General features: G+C 39.5%; 1 protein-coding gene across 2 annotated transcripts in view; it reads right to left on the bottom strand.

Annotated features, from left to right (window-relative positions):
* Window positions 1–13,770, bottom strand: part of MFSD14A (major facilitator superfamily domain containing 14A) — a 46,473-nt gene extending 32,703 nt beyond the window's left edge. Inside the window, exon 1 of one of the 2 annotated variants that reach the window (XM_067727023.1) lies at window positions 11,795–13,770. In XM_067727023.1, the coding sequence (XP_067583124.1) occupies window positions 11,795–11,902 (108 nt within the window). In that variant the 5' untranslated portion in view covers window positions 11,903–13,770. Of the gene's footprint in view, window positions 1–5,318; window positions 5,547–11,794 lie in introns of those variants that run through there. The other variant, XM_067727022.1, reaches the window with a different exon arrangement.
* Window positions 13,771–14,018: the final 248 nt, after the last annotated feature.

Below are 14,018 nucleotides of genomic sequence, written 5' to 3'. Positions count from 1 at the left end.
CGGGAAGATCCCACATGCAGCGGAGCGGCTGGGCTCGTGAGCCATGGCCGCTGAGCCTGCGCATCCGGAGCCTGTGCTCCGCGGCGGGAGAGGCCACAGCGGCGAGAGGCCCTTGTACCACAAAAACAACAACAACAACAACAAAAAAAGAGTATAGTGAGATCAAGTTTTACTCTTAAAAAAATAAAGAAGGTTTACAGCTTGAGACTGTACTGCTTTGAGGTAAATTTTGAAAAGATAAGTAACATGACAATCTATTGCATCCCTCTCCATTCTTGAGGGGAAAATATGCGGCTGACTGTTAAATCATTACGTTAAGTGCTTATCCCCATGAACACCGAATTGGTTACACAGTTCATATGACTACAAACTAAACTCACTAAAAAGTTAAAATAAAATTTAAAAACCCCCATCAACACAAAAATCAAACTGTCACCAAAGTCTAAGACGGAGCCTAAGCTCAAGACCGGTCTTAGGGTAATCTCTAATTACTCAATTTATAGAGCTAAATGATAAAATATAGACCACCTCTTGTTTTAAAAAGACTCCCTAAGAAGTATTTCCTGTGGTAGAATTCATAACTGTATTTATACACTATTGAGAAAGTAGACCTATTATTAAGAATAAGCTACTATATCTGGCTCTGAAAGAAATAAACCCATTTCAGGGATCTTGATGCGCCCTGGCTGAAATGGTCACCTGTTACTTTAATTGACACTTCTAATTCAAAAAAATGCCAAAAGACAACTCAAGCTTTTAAATAACTGAAAATTTTAAATCATATATACTTATCAGAATGATACTTGAGAAAAGCTATTCTTTTTACTTAACTTCAACACTTCAACCGTAAGTGAATTTCCACAGATGATATTGGAAAGCAGGTCTTCAAACTATAGTAAGACAAACTGGAAATATAAACTGAGAAAACTGTTTACTAATTTACCCTCAAACACACTAACCTAAAGCAAATGTTGACTCAAGGAGGTAAGGAGGTAAGTCATTCATGGTTCTGCCTGCCACAAGCTTGCCAAGGACATATATACATCCTGATGTTTCTAGGCATGCTCTACTGATTTCAAAGAACAGCTGCTTTTTGAAAGGTACCATGGCCCTCTTCATGGCTTGCACTCTAGGAACCAGAGGCTGCTCTCTGGGGGCTACAAAGAGCTATTCTGCAACTCCTTCAGCCATCCTAGCAGGTGAAGAGTGCAAATGATCAGAGCTTAGGTCCAGACATTTGAAATGATTTTTGACTCCTACTTATTCTGATTAAAATCAGAGATATCAGGAATAAGTATCTGGTGCTCTGCATCTCTGGGCATATCTGAAATGCCAATTTTACTTTTTTCAGGTACTTCCAATAAAGCAATACACATATGCCTTGCTTTCTATCTAATTTTTAAAGTCATTTTACCAATTCACTTGTGGAAAAAATGGACATTTTTCACTTTGTCAGAGATGCAGACTCACAACTGTATTCACAAAACAATAAAGATCACAATAAAAACAAAGAAAACTTTAAAAAATCATAACGAAAATTCTATCTTTGATAATACAAATAACTCGTGTAAGTAATTCTTTGGCTCTTAGCCTCTACCAAGAATACTTATAAGCTATCTGCTAATACATGGTAATGATTTAACAACAAAACCCGAAATATTCTAAAATGTCAGAATGCACTTTCAATTCAACTGTCCTAAATGGTCTGCAATGAATAAGAGATGTAGCAAAATGTTACATACATTAAAACATAATTAAACACTGTAATCCTATGTGCTGATGCTTCAAAAAGCAAAATCACCAATAATGTCACAGCCACTTTCATCAGTAAAATGGTATAAGTAGATGATTAAGTAAATATTTATTGAATTTAACCTGTGAAACTATTCTTTAGTTACTTATGTTGTTTTCATATAGAACAACTGTTCTTAAACTTTCAGGAAATATGGATCCTTTTGTGGAATCTCCCTAGAAAAATGTGTAGTCAAAGAAAATTTTGCAAACAACTTCAGGGTGAACAGACCCAAGTTAAGAATTCCTGATACAGAATCACACACCTTCACGTAATTTATCTTAATTGTGTACTACTCAAATGAACAACATAATAGTCAGACTTACCCTGGCTTCAGCGCCAACTGAAATACAATTTCAAGAAAAAAACATTTAGTTACTTATGATTAACCTGGTTCGCTTAGAAGGGTTCACTTCTTCAAAACTGTTAAAAACTACAATAGGTATGTGCTAAGCTTTTGACAAATTAACAGCTCATTACTAATTTTGTTTATGAATATTACAACTGGTTGATCAAGCTTACAAAGATGCCATTAGTAGAAGGACAAAGCAAAATAATCTTAACATTGTTGAACACTAGGAAGAAAACGGAAGGGGATCAGGTCAGTACCATTGGCCAGGGATGTGAAATACTGTTCAGAGCCTGTCATGTATGACCATATAGCCTCAGACACATGGATGTTCATAACAGTAGTCCGACCAATTTTTAAGTAGAGAGGTAGAGAAGTAAATGTCATTTTAAAACTATTTTTATGACTATAATAATTATGACTACTATAATTTCACTTACAGCTAGAGTAGATTAAAATACAAATACTGCAAAATATTACCCTGGCACTTCTAGAAATATAAATATCTCCTGATTATATATGGGAATAAATAAAATTACACTAAAAAATCATCTTAAGGGCTTCCCTGGTGGCGCAGTGGTTGAGAGTCCGCCTGCTAATGCAGGCGACACGGGTTCGTGCCCCGGTCCAGGAAGATCCCACATGCCGCGGAGCGGCTGGGCCCGTGAGCGGGCCCGTGAGCCATGACCGCTGAACCTGTGCGTCCGGAGCCTGTGCTCCGCAACGGGAGAGGCTGCAACAATGAGAGGCCCGCGTACCGCAAAAAAAAATCATCTTAAGAATGTGCTACTAGACACATTTTTAAAAATCACTTTAAATGTGTTTTTATCACTTTAAATTCACATAGTAGGCCCTGTAGGATTAAAAGATGCATAAACAAAGTCCCTATTCTAAAGAGGTGTCCAGTGCTCTTAGAATGGAAAGTTCAGCATAAGTGTACAAAGATGATAAATGATAATACCCCCATGCCCACATCCCTCAAAAGAAGCTTTCATTTATTTTATGATGGGGTAAAAACTGTATTTTGTGTCCAAAAGCAAGCTATGAATTCACTACAACTTCAGTAAATATCAAGATAAAAAAAAAAAAATCCTCTTCCAAATCGCCCAGGATTTAATTGCTATAAAGCGAAATTTAAAAAGTCAGAGGTAACAAAACTGAACTTTACAAGGTAAAAGGTGTGTTTCTTGAAAACAGCTTCATTCTTATCTTTTATAAAAAAAATAATAATAATAATAATACTAGGAGCTTCCCTGGTGGCGCAGTGGTTAAGAATCCGCCTGCCAATACAAGAGACGTGGGTTCGAGCCCTGGTCCGGGAAGATCCCACATGCCGCGGAGCAGCTAAGCCCGTGCGCCACAGCTACTGAGCCTGCACTCTAGGGCCTGCGAGCCACAACTACTGAGCCCGCGAGCCACAACTACTGAAGCCCGCGCAGAGCCCCTGCTCTGCAACAAGAGAAGCCACGCAATGAGAAGCCCGTGCACCGCAACGGAAGAGTAGCCCCCACTCGCCACAACTAGAGAAAGCCCGAGCGCTGCAATGAAGACCCAATGCAGCCAAAAATAAATAAATAAATTCATTTTAAAAATTACTAATCTTAAATATCACTTGCTTTTACAAAATACAATTCTTTGATGCTTCAATTTTTAGATTGTAGATGAACTTAAAATATCAAATCCCTATGATTGACAAAGGCAACCAGTATTCTTTCAAGCTATTTCTCTCCCCACATAGTAGTTCTAACCAACTTGGTCAAAAGAGCTATGACAATTCATAACTGACTTAATCAAAATAATGTTTTAATTAATTAAATAATAAATTAAATACAACAAAAAGATCTGAAAACTTGAATTTCAAAGTTTCTTTTTTCACCAAATGTCAAAGCTATGACATCTATGGATTTGACAGTTAACTAAAAGTATATTCTGAAATTGCTACATATGTCCCAAGCTTTCTAAATTTTAGCATAACTAACTGGGCCGTATTCTGAAATGTCAAAAGAAAGTTGTCTCTGATTTCAAATGAATTTAGCAAATCCTCAATGGCGACCTAATTACATATTTAGCACTATGCTAGTAGCTGAGGGCTCCAACAAAACACAAATATGGAAAAAAGGAACCATTTCTGCACATTTCTCGGAAAAGTGAAGTATGTATTTCACCTTTGCATTCTATTTCGGAACGTGATATCAAAGAATGCAACAAAGACCAGAGAGTGTAGCAACGGAGAATTTTCAGCTAAAAAAAAAGTATAGGCGAGTTATTGTCAATTAAAAGGCCTACGTCCCCTGCCGGTTAACAGCACAACGCATAAAGTTGACTGTGATGACAACTGTTTCTAAAAAGCAAAAATTTTTTCCTTGCCCTCAATCTGTCTTCCTTTCAAAGGTCTTCCAATCCTCAGCCCATGATCAACTCTGCCTAGTATTTTTTGTTTTAAAATACACCAGGTGATTTTAAAACAACAGGGTGATGACTCTTCTTTGAAAACTAGCAGATTGAAGTCTAGGCCCCAGGTGTCCTCCGTCACGCTCCAGACTGCGGGAAGTGAGGAGCAAAGCCCACCTTCTGACAGTGTTTACCGTACTGGAAGCAGCCAAGAGCACGAGCACTGACCCAGAACGCCGTGGAAGAAGGGAGCGAGCGCACTACGGGGCCCCAGTGGGGTCGCCGCGCCAGATGCCACCCGGTTAGCAGCATATGGGAGGGCAGGGATTGCTCCCGGCCGCTTCCAGAGCGCGGCCACGGCCTCGCGGGGCCTGGACGGCGCAGGCGAGGCTGCGGAGGCGAAGGGGACGGCGGAACCAGCTACGACCCGGCGACCCGGCGGACCGGCCGGCAGCGGAGCCCGGCGTCGATTCCTCCCCGCGGCTGAGGCGCTCGTGGGCTCAAGGCCGCAGGGCCTCCAGGGGCGGCCAAAGGAAAGGGTGGCAGGTGCGGGAGAGGCGGGCGGCTTCTCCATTCGAGAGGACGGGCCCCGGAGGCCGCAGGCCGGGGCGAGGGAGGAAAGCCCCTGGAGCACAGGCACTGGGGGCCCGGGAACCCGAGACACCGGCACCGCGGGAGGGGTAAGGGAGGGCAGGGGCAGTCGGGGGCGGCTGCAGGCGTCAGCGTTAGGGGCAGAAAGAGATCCGGGCCCCAGAAGACCCTACCCGGCGCGGTACCCCAGCTCACCGTGCCTCCGTCCTTAATGATGATTTTCTTGGCCAGCATGATACTGCGGTTCGCGGCCCGTTTCTTCTTCTTCCCCTGGGTCATTTTACCATCCTCGATTCCTGGCGTTGCTGCAGCCACTCCCGGGGCGGCCGGCCCCAGCGGCGAGTGCCGTCCCGCCACTACTGCCGGGCCGAGCCGCTCGGGGCGCCCGCCGCCATCTTGAAGGCCCGGCCTGCCTCCGGCGGCGCGTCACATCGTGCGATCGGTCGACCAGCCCGCCCCGCCCACGTGACGCGCCCCGCCCGCTCAGCCGCTGGGCAGTCTGCGCCCGCGAAGGGAAGCCCCGAGGGAAGCGGGCGGCGCGCGGCCGAGGCAGCCGGTGGAGGGAGCGGCGCGTGGAGAGATCCGTGTGCTCTCCGTTCACCAGCTCGCTCAGCCCTCACCGCAGACCTGGGCGCTGGGGACGGTTATAGATCCCCTAAACAGAGGAAGAATTTAAGTTTCTAAAAGTTACCTACTAGTGGAAGTACAGCTGATAAACGGTTGCACTGGAATTTTAACCAGGTGTCCTCAACTATGAGAGCTGTCTCCAACTGTGTTCTAACCAACACCGGAACCGAAGGAAACGGTTGAAATAGTTTTACAGAAATAGTGGGTGACTGAAGGAGTAAAGATAAACTGAGTTTTCCTAGTCTTTTGTCCTTCTGGTGCCGGGGGCGGGGGTAGAGAAAGCCTGGAGCTCAGCTGAAGCCCGCCTGTTTCCAGGAGCTCCCTGGCCCCAGGCAGGATCTTTTCTCTAATCCCTGTCAATAAAAATTTACATAGTCTAGGCCACTACCTGTTTTACCGTGTTTAAAAATTAACGTTGTTAATTAACGCTGTTAATTAACAGTTGTCACAAGTGGAGTATGGACTTCAAATTAAAGTATCACGATGTTAAATGTGCGATTACTGTGTTATGTAAGAGAATATCCTTTTCCTTAAGAAATATACACCGGAGTCTTAAGGAGTGAAGGAATGTGATGCATGCTACCTACTCTAAAATGGTTAGGAAATAGCATGTATGTATGTGAGAGGAGGGGGTTGAGAGTGATAAAGCAAAATGGCAAGGTGATAAAAAAAATAGTGAATTTCTGTGTGGTGGTTTTAAGATATCTTCACAAATTCAGTGATATTCTCTTCTGGAAGAGGAGTCTAATTCCCCTTCTCCGGAGTGTGGGCTGGGCTTAGTGGCTCTGTTATCTAATAGGATATTGTAGAAGTGACGTATCTGACTTCCTAGGCTAGGTCATAAAAGGCTCTGCATCTTCCCGCTAGCTTTCTCTTTTTCATTCACTCAGGACCCAAGTCTAGTGGAAACTAGCCGCCATGTCATGAGGACACTGTACTGAGGCCTTCCACCAACAGATATGTGAGTGAGTCATCTTGGAAGCCAGTCCTCCAGTCCTGCTCAAGGCTTTGGCTGGCAGCAACCCATGCCAACATCCTGACTGCAACTTCAGGAAACCCTGAGCAATGCCTGCCCAGCTAAGCCACTCCTGGTTTCCTGACTCTCAGAAACTGTAAGATAAAAAGTACTCGTTTTAAGCCACTAAGCTTTGGGGTAATTTGGCACACAGCTATATAGATAACTAATACACAGGGTAAAGGGAGTGTATGTTCTTGGTACTATTACTGCAACTTTTCTGTAAGCTTGAAATTATCTTAAAATGTTAAAAAATAAATTTGATTGAATTTTCTATTTCGATAACTGATTAGACATAGAAAACAAATCAATTTCCATGGAAGGGAGAAGAAAGGCATTTTAGCCTGGTAATTCAAGTTACATGTTTCCTCAATAAGTAAACTCAACATTTGTTTAAAAATATTCTCTTACTGAAACTGACTTGAAGTTCTTTAGAGAAAGTAAGATGAGATAGATTTCATAGTTAAATCCCCAGTAGTTTGTTTTGGATGGATAGAGAGGGCTGGTAAGATCATTTATTGTGCAGTTACTCTGACCTTTTTCAAAATCATACTTCATCTAGCTGCACCAGCTTTATCATCCTTAACAACTGATTATTGTTTAGTCATTCAAAAAAATATTTGAGGGCTTCCCTGGTGGTGCAGTGGTTGAGAGTCCGCCTGCCGATGCAGGGGACACGGGTTCGTGCCCCGGTCCGGGGAGATCCCACATGCCGCGGAGTGGCTAGGCCCGTGAGCCATGGCCGCTGAGCCTGCGCATCTGGAGCCTGTGCTCCGCAACGGGAGAGGCCACAACAGTGAGAGGCCCAAGTACTGAAAAAAAAAAAAAAAATTTGAGAGCCTGTAAGTGTCTGCCACAGTTTTACTAGACACTGGAGATACATCAATAGATGATATTTATGTATGTAGAGCTTAATTATACTGGGGGACAGAGTTATAAAACAAACACAAAATGAAGATAATTACAAATTGTGGTAAGTGCTGTTGTAAAAAAGGTAATAAGAGAAATTTAGCATATATTGAATGTCCAGAATGTCCCAGGCGTTGTGCTAGAAGAGCTGCAATAGTAAACAAGAGATGACTCTTGTAACAGACTTACTGTGCATATACTTGTGGCTTTCTGTGTGATTTGGGGTTGTGAAGATTCACGAACTTTAAGTTAAGAGGTTGATGTGTCACTTAGGGTTCTTTGGTTATAGTCAACAGAAACTAGCATTAGCTAACATAAGCAAAATGGAGTGATTTGGAAGGATCCTGGAAGTTCCCAAAATTAATGAGAAGGTGAATAATCAGGCTTGAAAACAGGCAAGAACCAGTATTTGGAAATTTCATGAGAACACTTCATGAGGCACTTTGGAAGGGAGAGAAATCCCTTGGAGAGAAGGGCAAGTGGCTGAAGCTAAATATTCCTAAAGAAACAAGATTGTATGGCAGAATCCAATCCCCCCAAATGTGCCGTTTATTAAAGAAACTGCACTTTACCATACAAACAGAAGAGGGCCTCCTTAACTATGAAACAGTCACCTACATTCTTTCACCCCTTCCTTCTGTAGAACAATCTGTTCTGGCTGATCCAAGAAAATCCTACATGTTTTACGAGGGACAGAAAAAGCCACCAAAACCCCATAAAAGGCTACTATAAGAGGAAAACAGAAAATGAAAACTTTTAAATTAATAGAAAATACTACCCTCTAGAAAATATGAAGCAGAGGAAAACTATATACATCACTCCAATATGAATTAAATATCATTAAATGAGCAATTGCAGATGTGAAAGAATGTAACAAACTGTTAAAAACTCAACAGGAAGATGAGAGTTGATCAAACTCAGGCAATTTACTGAAATAGTAAAATCATCTAAAAAATGAAAACTAAATTACAGGGTTCCTAAGAGAGAACAGATACACATGAAAATAAGGAACATGGAGGAGAAGAATAAATCAGCTATAAGGAAAAAAAGAGAAAATGACATGGAAAAAATTATCTGGGCCTCCAGGAAAAAAAAACAACAACAACAAACAAAGTTAATATTTTTTCCAAAGGGGGAAAAAAAATCAAATGGTGCCAGATTTCTTGACAATAACACCAAGCAACACAACAATGGAGCAGCATTTTCAAAAAAACTCAAAGTGTGAGCCAAAGATTTTATAGTTCATCAAGCTGTACTTAAAGTATCTAGGCTCTAGAAGAAATTTTAAACATGCTAGAACTTAAGGAATATTGTACTTACAAGCCCTCCTTGAGTACTCTACTAGAAGAGCTTCATCCAGCCAAGAGTTGACTGGGGAGCCTTCAGCTAAAGTACTGGTGAAGAGTATTAAATATACTTAAAATATATTTAATTTTATAACAAATGCAGGGACTAGGGTGAAAAAATAGTGTGTAAATGTTATATGTTCTAAAACATTTCAAATAGAAATAAGGCAACTAAAAAATATGAGAAGATGGAAGGAGTAGAATAAGTTCATTGGTTGTCACAAAGGCAATTAGATGGGAGTCAAAGAACATTTAAAACGGCAAATAGTAGAAGCTTAAACAAGCAAAAAGAGGTCTTTTATGGCATTACATAAAATGTTATCAGTAAAAAGGTAACCACTAGAACAGAAAACCCTTTCTAAACATAAAAAGAAATTTTAAAAGCAAGGAACACACTCCACAGGGTGAAACGCAATAAATATAGCAATGTACACACTTTATTTTTTTAAAAGAAACACAGGAAAGATAAACTAGCAACTAAAGAAAATAATTATCTATAGGAGGTGATTAGGAATGGGCTGGAGGCATAGGCATGGCAGCTTGGCTAATCTGAGTATACTTTTTATATAGTTTTAACTTTGAACCATGTAAATGCTTCACGTATTCAAAAGCAATAAAATTTTTAAATTAAATATGAAATTGAATACAAACAAAAACAAACTAAACTAGTTAGATCACAGTGATAGCATAACCATGTAGAGAAAATAGTAATTTACATTAACTTTTGAACATACTCTCAGTGGGCTATTCTAAGGACAAAGAGAACTGCAAATTTTATTCAATATGTTTTCCATTAGTAATACTGGTATTGTAGTGCTGAAACATAAGCTATATAATAAAACATATAAGCAAATATGCTAATGTTACTCAGAACCAATATTTTCACTGTAAAAGAGAGGCAAATATAAAGAAAATAGCTTGTAATACTAATTTTTAATTGTAAACATTGATTTAAATTCATGAACTCTTAAAAATGTTATTTCCTAGCTCTGCCCACTGATATATGGCTCATAAGTAAATGGAGTTCAAATTCCATTCCCCCTAAAAGGAATAGATAGGGCTCCTTGGAGAAATAGCTGATATTCCCCAGCTTTGGAACAGGACAAGTACGAGGCAAGTCTAGAACATATTGTTGTACCTGAAGCAAGGAGGACCTCAGAGACTAATGTGGTCATGTCTAACAGAACAGAAGCTAGCTTCTAGTGACCTCCACTGGCTACTGGCTTACAATATGAACATCAAAAGGAAATGTGACTGGGGAATTCCCTGGAGATGCAGTGTTTAGGACTCCACACTCTCACTGCTGAGGGCCTGGGTTCGATCCCTGGTCAGGGAACTAAGATCTCATAAGCCGTGAGGCACAGCTAAAAAAACAAACAGAAAAACAAAACAAAACAACAAAACTGTGACTGTAATTAGCTATAATGTTTACACTGAAGATTAAGGACAGTGATCTGGGGAAAAAAAAGAGGGCTTTGGGAACAAGAAAGGAGGGAAAATAGTCTTTTTAAAATAGAGGAATAGAAACTATATAATGTAGAAGAAAATTAGAGAATTAAAAAATTTTAAATCACTATTTTGCACCTCAGTGTATAAATGATTCAGTTAAGAATCATCAGTTGATGCTAAAACCATTGAGTGAAAGGCTGGTAGGAAAAAGAACATTCCCATGGTGCCAAAATACTACCCTAAAGAATACTAATTACTAAGGGGAGAAAATGACCTTTACAATGGAAAGATCTGTTAGTCACCACCTTGACTGAATGATTATCATCAATGAGACAATCTAGAATTATGTGTCTTCTAATGTGATACAATATAAAACGTAAAAGATAATCTGAAATATTCTTTCCCAAAACATTTAACCTGAAGTTAATCAAACCTACAGACTTCCAGTTTGAAGGAAATGCAAAGAATAAAGGGAACAAATCAAGGATATTGACAGATCATGGATGGATGCCAAGTGACTTACACTCTTCAAAAAGTCACATCATGGGGAAAAAAAAGCCATTGGGGTACAGGGAAGGATCTTCTAGACTAAAAGAGACAATCAAATAGAAAGTATGATCCTCATCTGAATCCTGGATCAAAGCCAAAAAAACATGTAAAAGGTCATTTTTTGAGACAACTGGAAATATCTGAATATGAACGTAGGTGATACAATAAAATTAAATTTTCTTAAGTGTGATAATGGGATTGAATTTAATTAGAAAAATGTCCATATTTTTAGAAGTGTCCTGATAAAGCTAGTATGGCAAAATGTTAATTGTTGAATTCAGGTGGACGGCAAATGGGTATACTATTATTTCAACTTTTATATACTTTAAAATTTTTTCAAAATGAGAAGCTGGGGAAAATTTAAATTAAAAAAAAAAGGTCTTTTAACAATGCTTACTTTGTGAGTACACGGAGATGACCCATGAATTTTTCAAAACTAAGCTGACAATCATAGCATGACTGAAGTCATTAAAACAGCAATAACAGTATAAAAACGAAATATTAAAAGCAAAAACAGGGGAATTCCCTGGCGGTCCAATGCTTAGGACCCTGCGCTTTCAGTGCCGAGACCCAGGTTCAATCCCTGGTCAGGGAACTAACATTCCGCAAACTGTGCGGCGCGACAAAAAGGCCTTTAAGATGAATGGAGACAAATATAAAGTAATGAAAATTTGGGGCATTATATATATATAACATCCAAAGTAAGCTTCAGATTTTAAAAGTTTAGAATTCATAGCAGTATTCTGAAACAGCCGTAAAATGAAACATAAACTCACCTCTGTCCTTTTCTGTAATCCTATTAGCATCCAAGAAATATTACTGTTGCTATCTTTAAAAACCTGTTGAAGCAGCTTGCATATATTAGAAAAAGCACTTAGCATCATAATTTTTAATTGCTGTATTTACTATCCAAGCAAAATAGAATAAAATGGAACATAATAAAACTTCAGCCTAAAGGAGAAAACTTAAACCCTCAATTATTAGAAATTGTGTTTTTGTATATACAATGTTTTTTAAAAGAACACACACATAAACTCACATCCACAGATTTTGTTTAAAATATACAAGTGAAGTCTGATTTAACACATTTAACTAAACCTTTTAAATACTTTACATTTAAAGTACATTTTTTTTAGAGTGAATTTTCAGATGATTACCCCAAAACACTGTAACAGCATTCATTATTCTTTTAAATCCTCAGTAAGTTCAAGTTAAAAAAGGATGAACGTGTGTATCTCAGGTAAACTATTCCCAAAGGAGTATCATTACTGTTTGTTTTAAAGAAGTTACTTTTAACATATTAGAAACCCTAAATAAATAAATGTAAATAAATGCATAAATGAAAAAACCTGATTAGATCCAATGGAGGGCTGATACTTAACCCCAATAAAGGATGACTGGAAATGTGGAGCTGTCAGTTAACAGTGAAAGCCTACTATGAGCCAAACTAAAGTGATGGCTACTGGTAATTTACAGTTAGCTCAGGGAGCACCCTTCTAGTTGCTAGATGGGATGCTGCCCAATTCATGAATCGTCAAAAAAGCCAATTAGATCTTCTAAATAAATAAAATTAGCTCAAAATTGTATGTTAATATACAGCATAGATTAAAAGTTTATAAATTAATTTTTAAATGTCTTTTAAGTATTCCAACATTTAATAAAATTGTAATTAAATATCAGAACTGAAAACTAAATAAATACTACATATGCTACTTAGCACTGTATCTGATTATGTTTTTCTGCCCTTGAGTCATGTTCAGAATCATTTCACAAAATTTCTGAAATTAAAAATGACAATGTATAAATGTCTCCATAAACAATTGTCATTGCTTGTGTCATCCTCATCAGTTCAGAAGTATGTGTATGAGAGACGAATGGCCACCGTGTAAGGAATTTGGCCTTACCCAGAGTTCTGGCCTTTATCGTCAGGAGGTCCCAGTGAGAGGAGTGTCTTTGTTATTCATATTGGGCTCCTCAAATCACATCTTATAATTTATGCTAACATGAGCCCCTAGAGCCTGATGTCAGCTAGTTCTCCAGGGACAGTCAGGGCTGGAGAGTGAGTTCAACCATGTGTGCAAAGAATCTATCAATCATGCCAAGTAATAAAACTTCAGTAAAAATCTGAACACCAAAGCGTGGGTGAACTTTCCCGATTGGCAGTACTTGCGTGTAGTATCATAAATTGTGGCCACAGTATATAACATTGTCTAAGACTCCACAGGGAGTGGACAATTGGAAAGGACGACTGGAGTTTGGACCCCTCCTAGACTCTGCCCTATGTGTCTCTTCCTTTGGCTGGTTCTAACTTGTATTCTTTCTCTGGAATAAATGTGATTATAATAGCTTTCAGTGAGTTCTTTCTAGTGAATTATTGAGCCTGAAGGTGAATTTGGGAAACCTCTGAATTTATAGTCACCAAGACACTCTACTATAGTACAATTTCAAATCTTTGGGATTTGAAATTCGGCAATTTATTTCCTCTGATATTTTCTCCTCTGGAATGTGTATGTAATCAATCCTGCTTTGAAAAAATTCTCTTTTTAAGAACAGTAAGAAAGACAATTATGATTACTAACACTGGTCACTATCTGTGTTGAACGGCAGTGGTATCTATAAGATTTAGATTATGAGGCGTATTTGCATAGCACAGGATTCAAGGATTTTGATATACTTTCAATGAAAGTATTACAATAAAAAAAAATATTTAAAGATTTTCAGTTAGTGCTTCTGAGAAGATACCAAAGAAGGGTATACATTTTTTTTTTTTTTTTTTTTTTTTTTTTGCGGTATGTGGGCCTCTCACTGTTGTGGCCTCTCCCGTTGCGGAGCACAGGCTCCGGACGCGCAGGCTCAGCGGCCATGGCTCACGGGCCCAGCCGCTCCGCGGCATGTGGGATCCTCCCGGACCGGGGCACGAACCCGTGTCCCCTGCATCGGCAGGCGGACGCTCAACCACTGCGCCACCAGGGAAGCCCAAGGGTATACATTTTAATGCTG

Source organism: Pseudorca crassidens, chromosome 2 (assembly GCF_039906515.1).
Source record: "Pseudorca crassidens isolate mPseCra1 chromosome 2, mPseCra1.hap1, whole genome shotgun sequence".
NCBI classification, from domain to species: domain Eukaryota; kingdom Metazoa; phylum Chordata; class Mammalia; order Artiodactyla; family Delphinidae; genus Pseudorca; species Pseudorca crassidens.
Note: the sequence above shows the minus strand (reverse complement) of the source record. Positions and strands in the feature narration are given on the sequence as shown.